At 38.3% G+C, this 7,265-nt stretch overlaps 1 protein-coding gene across 1 annotated transcript in view; it reads right to left on the reverse strand.

Annotated features, from left to right (window-relative positions):
• Positions 1 to 7,265, reverse strand: part of LOC104853055 (cytochrome c oxidase assembly protein COX18, mitochondrial) — a 16,496-nt gene that overhangs the window by 5,200 nt on the left and 4,031 nt on the right. The window contains exons 3-5 of the mRNA XM_010610874.3: positions 6,832 to 6,995; positions 6,225 to 6,346; positions 4,012 to 4,119 (exon numbers count right to left, since the gene is read on the reverse strand). Of these exons, the coding sequence (XP_010609176.1) occupies positions 4,012 to 4,119; positions 6,225 to 6,346; positions 6,832 to 6,976 (375 nt within the window). The 5' untranslated portion in view covers positions 6,977 to 6,995. The remainder of the gene's footprint in view (positions 1 to 4,011; positions 4,120 to 6,224; positions 6,347 to 6,831; positions 6,996 to 7,265) is intronic.

A 7,265-nucleotide genomic window follows, 5' to 3' on the forward strand; every position in this document is an offset into this window, starting at 1 on the left:
AAAAAAAAAAAAAAAAAAAAAAAAAAAAAGGAAAGAAAGACTCATATCTATGCAATTGGGCATAAAAAGAATGAAATCATTATAAGTCCTGCAGAAATCCAGAAGATAATACCTATTTCAAGAAACTATTCTAATAAGATGGAAAACACAGAAGAAATGGACAGATTCTTGGATACATATGAATTACCAAAGCTGAATCAAGGAGATATAACAATTTTAAATACACCAATGCCAGCCAATGAAATTGAAGATGTAATTAAAAACCTACCAACAAAGAAAAGCCCAAGCCTTGATGGAATCATTGTTGAATTCTATAAAAAAAAAGTCAGCCAACACCTAAAGCCTACACTCTTCAAACTCTTTAATGAAATTGAAACGGAAGCAGTACTCCCAAATTCATTCCTGGAGGCAAGCATCACCCTGACTCTAAAAACCAGGAAAGGATCCAACCAAAAAAGAGAACTATAGGGCCAATCTCTGTAATGAACCTAAATGCAAAATTCCTCAATAAGATACTGGCAAACAATGCAGCAAATCATCAAGAAGGTCATACAGCATGACCAAGTTGGATTCATCCCAGGGATTCCAGAATGGTTCCACCACATGTATAAATTAATAAATGTAATACACTATATTAACAGAGCCATGGACAGAAACAAAATGGTCATCTCAATTGATGCAGAAAAATCATCTGACAAAGTCTAATACCCTTTCATGATAAAAAAAAGAGAAAATTGGTATAGACAATCTTTACCTCAATCAGATAAAAGCTATTTATCACAAACCAACAGTCAAAGGCCAGGGATTTGGCTCAGTGGTTCTGCCACCTGCCTCACAACAGCCAATATCATACTAAATGGACAAAAACTGAAAGTTTTCACTCTAAAATCAGGAAAAATACAAGGATGTCCACTGTCACCACTCTTATTCAGTATAGTTCTGGAAACATTAGCCAGAGCAATTAGATAAGAGAAAAATAAAAGGAATGACGGGAAAGGAAGATAAATTATCATTATTTGAGGATGACATAGAAGATCCCAAAAACTCTACCAAAAGACTTGTAGATTTAATACCAAATTCAGAAGCATAGCTGGATACAAACTCAACACTCAAAAAAATCAACAGCCATTCTGTTCTCAAGTAAAACTCACTGACAGAGAAATTAGGAAAATAACACCTTTCACAGCAGCATCCCCCACAAATGAAATATCTAGGAATCAATCTAATGAAGGAAGTAAAAAAAAAAAAAACTCTGTATAGAAAACTACAGTACTCTGAAAAAGGAGATCAAAGAGATTATCACAAAATGGAAAGATGGAAGAACCAATATAGTTAAAATGGCCATATTTCCAACATCGTTCTACAGATCAAAATTCTAACAGCGTATCTCACAGAATTAGAGAAAACAATCCTAAATTTCACTTGGAACCAGAAGAGACCTAGAATAGCAAAGGCAATTCTGACCAACAAGGGCAAAGCAGGGAGCATCACAGTCCCTGTCTTGAAATTATACTACAAAGATACTGTGATTAAAAACAGCACAACACTGGCAAAAAAAGACCCAAGGATCAATGGAACAGATTCGAAGATGCAGAAACAACTCCAGATATACTCACCCACCTTATCTTTGTCAAAGGAGTCAAACATTTTCAATAGAACAAAACCTCTTTCATAAGTACTGCTGGAAAAAGTAAAAACTAGCTTTCCACAAGACAAGTGATTAAAACTAGACTATCTTTCACCACGCACTAAACTAAAATCAAAATGGACCAAAGATTTAAATATTAAAACAGAAACACTAAATCAGCTGGAAGACAGAACAGGTACAACTCTCAAAGACAATGGTTTAGGCAAAGACTTTATGAACAAAACCCTGATCACACAGGAACTATCATAAAGAATCAACCTCAGATCTCTTATTAAAAAGCTTTTGCACAACAAGAGAAACCACAACAGAGTGAAGAGACAACCCAGTGTGGAAAAAAATTTTGTCAGCTCTTCCCGCAAGGACTAATATTCAGAAAATATAAAGAACATAGAAAAAAATCAGACCACCCAAATTGAAAGACCCAATCCAAAAATGGGCAACTAAAATGAACAGACACTTCTCAGATGAAGAAGCAGAGAGGCAACTATATGAAAAAATGTTCACCATCACTGGTCATTCAAGAGATACAAATTAAAATGGTGAGAATGCATCTCACTACAGAAAGGACAGCTATTATCAAGTAATCTACCAATAACAAATGCTGGACGTGCTATTTGGAATAAAGAACCCTATTCCACTGTTGGTTGGAGTGTGGACTGGTACAACCACTGTGGAAATCAGTGCGGAGATTCCTCAAAAAACAAAACTAGCAGTTCCATTTGACCCAGCTATTCCCCTTCTTAGTATCTTCCTGAAAGAATTGAAGCATCATACTACAGTGATCTATGCACACTTATGTTTATAGTGGTACAATTTATAATAGCTAAATCTTGGAAACAGCCCAAATGTCCATCAACCAGAGAATGGATAAAGATGACCTGAGTTTTTTTTGTTTGTTTGTTTTTTGGTACCGGGGATCGAACGCAGGTCCTTGCATTTGCAATGCAGGTGGCAGAACCACTGAGCTAAACCCCTGGCTACGTGAGTTTTTTTATACCATAAAGTACTACTATGCCATAAGGAAGGATGAGCCTGAGACACTGACAGCTAAATGGATGCATTTTGAGAGCCTACGGGGAAGTGAAATAATCCTACACACATGTTTAAATATTGTATTCTTTCTCTGGTGTGACAAACTGAAAGTGGAAATGAGGACCAAAATGTGTAATAGCTGTTGGGAAATGGGAGGAAAATGTTAAAATGATTAAGGGGAACAAGGGAGCAGGGAGGGAGAAAGGAAAGAAGGGATAAGAAAATAGAAGAAAAAATAACAGAAATAAAGCTTTTGTAAATAAGGAGGGGGAGGAGTCAAAGGGACAGAAGGGGAATCGGAAAAAAAGAAGCAAGATATATCACATACAAGAACAAATTGCTGGGTGGGGGATTTAGCTCAGAGGCTTTGCCGCCTGCCTTGCAAGCGCAAGGGCCCGAGTTCAATCCCCAGTAACCACCCCCCGAAAAAAGAACGAATTTCCTATGATGAATGTTATTAATATGTATATCTAAAATGTGCCAATAATGTTTTGAAAAGTAGATATCTTGAATGCTCTTTAAAATGAAAACAAAAACCAAAAAACCATTATGTACAAATGACAGCTAAATGCTCACAACACACTACACCAGATTCATAAAGCAAGCCTTTTTGAATTATTTTTATATTTGCTGGTACAACCCAAACTACTAGCAACAACCTTTTTTTTTTGAGACAGGGTGTCACTATGTAGTTCAGGCTGGCCTTGAACTCACTGTGTAATCAAGGCTGGCTTCAAACTTGAGGCAATTATCCTGCCTCAGCCTCCTGAGGGCTGGGATCACAGGCAAGTGCCATATCTGGTAACAACTAAATTCTACTTAATGGTTTATGTGTGTTGTTGGCTTTGAATAAAGATGGAGATGTACCTGAAACAACCCCTCCCTTCATGATAATGTCTAACAAATATGTAACAAAATGCATTAACTACAAACAGAACCTTTCTGTCCTCTAGTTTTGCCCAAATTTGAATTAGGTATAAACAAGGACAACTGTACCTTTCTCACAGCACAGTTATAAGATTAAACCATATATACTCATATGGGCTAACACAAAGCTTTGTTTCTTTTTTCAGTGCTAAATTGTTTGGTCCAGGTTACAAAGGAAGAAAAAGGTCAATCAATGTATCAATCAAATATGGCAAATACTACATAGTATTATTGTGTAAGGTATTTTGCAAGATTAAGCATCACTTGGTGATAGAGACAGATGTTTTCCCAGAATTTTGAAATGAGTAAAGGATCCAGCATCAGAGGAAGCTCAATGAAACAGGCACTCTAAGCTAACAGCCAAGGACAGAGCATATGCTACTGACCACACAGTGTTTACTCACTGAAGGAACAGTTGCAGCAATGGGAATCATCAGTACTGACACAGCACGGACAAAGTATGTGATGCACCTTTGAAAATGGGACATTCCACGTCTCTGTAGAGCAAAAATCTGTAGGGATACAATATACACACACACAATGATCATTAAAATTCACGTTAAGTTATACAAGCTTTAAGATACAAGGTGACATTTTTTAGACGGTCCACATCTATGCTTTAATAAAAGTAAAAATAAGTAAATAAGGCTGAGCTGTGGTACAGCAGTCAGCTAGCATGCACAAGGCCCTAAGATCAATTCCCAGCATGGCAATAAAATAGACAAATAATAAATAAAATACTGGTGAATTTATGTGAGCCATTTTATTCTTCTTTAAATAAAACTTAAACCAGGCATTGAAGCACACACCTATAATCCTAGCACTCGAGAGGCTAAAGAAGGACTGCCCTGATTCAAGGCCAGGCTGGGCTAACCAGCAGGTTCAACACAAACTGAATTCCATGACAAGACTCTGTCTCATTATGTAGCCCAGGCTAGCCTCAAACTTAAGTGATCCTCCTGCCTCAGCCTGCCAAGTGCAGGGATTATAGGCATGTACTACTAATCCCAGAAGAAAAAAAAAATCGCAATGTGGCTGCACAGAGTAAAGGGAAAGCATGTGATTCCTGAATCAAATGTTTAGATCACAACTCCAGAGCCGAGCTACCTAAGGTGAGAAGGCATCCTACACTGTTAGTGGCTGTATGACCTCCTGCAAGTTCAACCTTTCTGTGCCACACTCTCCCCCTCCTTAAAATGGGGTAAAACCCTTCCTATATTCCTGCATCTCACAGGGTTATTCTAAGAATAAAATGAGTTAACTCATCCGACTTGCTTTCAAAAATGCCCATCATACACTGTCGCCAGTCACGAGAAGGCAGAGGAAAAGATGAGTGCTGACAGCCATTCATCCTGACCCTGCTCAGAACACCAGCCACATTTAGAGGCTGTGTCAGGTGTCCTTGGGAAACACATTTAGAATTAAGGTCTGGTCCTTCCATAAGACAGTTTCATCAGAGACCTTAGATCTGTCGTTATCATTCCACATCCGAAAAACTATGGTACACACAGGAAAAAAAAAAAAAAAAGGAATACATTTCCAAATAGGACTGATGGACACGAGGTCTGTGAGTTATCAACTGAGGTAAATAATTTCTAAAATTTCTTCCAGGTCTGTGCAAGTTCTATGCAGTCTGAGAACACTGTTTTATGGAATTACAGGTTTGTTTTCATAAACTGTTGAGCAAGACAGTGACTGAGAAATTATACTTTATGAATTTCTCTACACCATTTATAGACATTCAGTACCTTTTCTAAGGTCACTTAGCAAGAAAATGGCAATGAGGTATGAATATTCATAAAATAATAAGCTAATCACAAAATACCACTCTATTATGGGAATAAGGCTAACCAGGCTTCTGAGTGTCTTTACCAAGAGCAATTATACTAAATGTTTTAGCCAGGTGTGGTGGCTGGCACCCCAGGAGGCTGAGAAGGGTTGCACATTCCAGCCCAACCCAGGCAATTTAGCAATTTAGTCAGATCCTGTCTCAAAATAATACATTAAAGGGCTGGGGATTTAGCTCCATGGCACAGCACCTGCTAGCACAAGGTCCTAAATTCAATCCCCAGTACCCAAACAAACAAACAAACAAAAATTAGAAAAGGGATGGGCATTTAGCTCAGTGTAAAGGCACTGGGTTCAATCCCCAGTATGCGGGGAGGTGCGTATTAAAATCATGTAATTTTAGAGCTAAAAGAAATCGTGGTAGTCTCTTTGGAAGTCAGTGCTCATTTCTTAATTATGAGAGCTATGAGACACAGAGCATTTACGTTACAGGCCTAGATCAGGGCTGATCGGGTACCAGAATCCAAGGAGTCTGAATTAAGCTATCTCCACCAAATCAAATGTATGTGTATTTGAAGCCAGAACTGCAATACCAACAACAACAACAACAACAACAAGGTTAGGGATATAGCTCAGCGGTAATGTTCGCCTGGCAAATGTGTCACCCTGGGTTCAATCCCCAGCACCAAACAAAACAAACAAATTTCATTTCAAAGGGTCAGGGTGTAGCTCAGTGGCACTGTGCCTGCCTGGCAAGTGTAAGGTCCTGAGTTCGATCCCCGTACCACAAATAAACAAAACAAAACAAATTTCATTTCAAACCACTGACCTCCACTATCAATAAATTGACAACACCCACAGAGACTGGCAGAATCCAAGTAGAATCCAATGCAGTGAGATCAGGAAACCACAGAACTCCACCCGTGGCTAACTGTTCCTGAACAGAAAAACCTGGTGAAACAGTTTTATAAATAAAACAATAGAATTCCTAAAAACAGCACAAGTATAAGAAAAATAAATAAATAAGCAATTCCTATAAGGCATCTCTCACACTGAAGATCTGCAGTGGCTTTATTCAGGTTATTTTTGTTCATATAGATACCCCCCTAAAAAAAACAAGGTGTTTTTCTCAATATAGCTAATCTTTTTACATTGAAGATTTTAAATTCTATGCTCTTTTTTAGTATATGTGCTGCCTAAGTGAGCACAAATTCTATGCCTTGAAAAAAAAATACCAATTATAGAAACTATGAAGCCAAGCACAGTGGTGCACACTTGTAATCCCAGCACTTGGGAGGCTGACAGGAGGATTACCTTGAGTTCAAGGCCAGCCTGGTCTACATAGTGAGACCCTGTCTCAAAATACCCACCCACCAAAAAAACTATGATGTTTTTTTTCTTCCCTGAAGTATAACAATGACTTCTACAATAGTTACCTTCTGAATGTGTGGCCCCTGTACTCAAATTCCGGAGGGCAACAGACATAAAGATCCACATGGGAAGTTGAATCCAGATCAACACAGTGGCTTTGAAAGGGTGACAGTTATCTCGAACATATAGCTCTGAAACCAGCCTCCTCATATTCTTTAGATAAGTAAGCCTAGATTGAGGAAAAAGGAAAAAAGGGAAATGAGAAAATTTCATTTACCTACCAGTAGTGCTTCGTCCCCACAGCACAAACACACTCATGCCAGCCAGCTAAGTTTTAGTGAGGGAAGCATCACCACTGTCATGCTATGACTACAACTGCTATCAAAGTCACTACCTGAAAGCCAGGGATTTAGTGCAGTGGTTCCTACGCCTGCCTTGCAAGCACAAGGACTCAAGTTTGATCCCTGGTACCAAAAAAAAAAAAAAAAAAAAAAAAAAA

The sequence above is a fragment of the Fukomys damarensis genome, unplaced genomic scaffold (assembly GCF_012274545.1).
Source record: "Fukomys damarensis isolate Sample0158 unplaced genomic scaffold, DMR_v1.0_HiC HiC_scaffold_35, whole genome shotgun sequence".
NCBI classification, from domain to species: domain Eukaryota; kingdom Metazoa; phylum Chordata; class Mammalia; order Rodentia; family Bathyergidae; genus Fukomys; species Fukomys damarensis.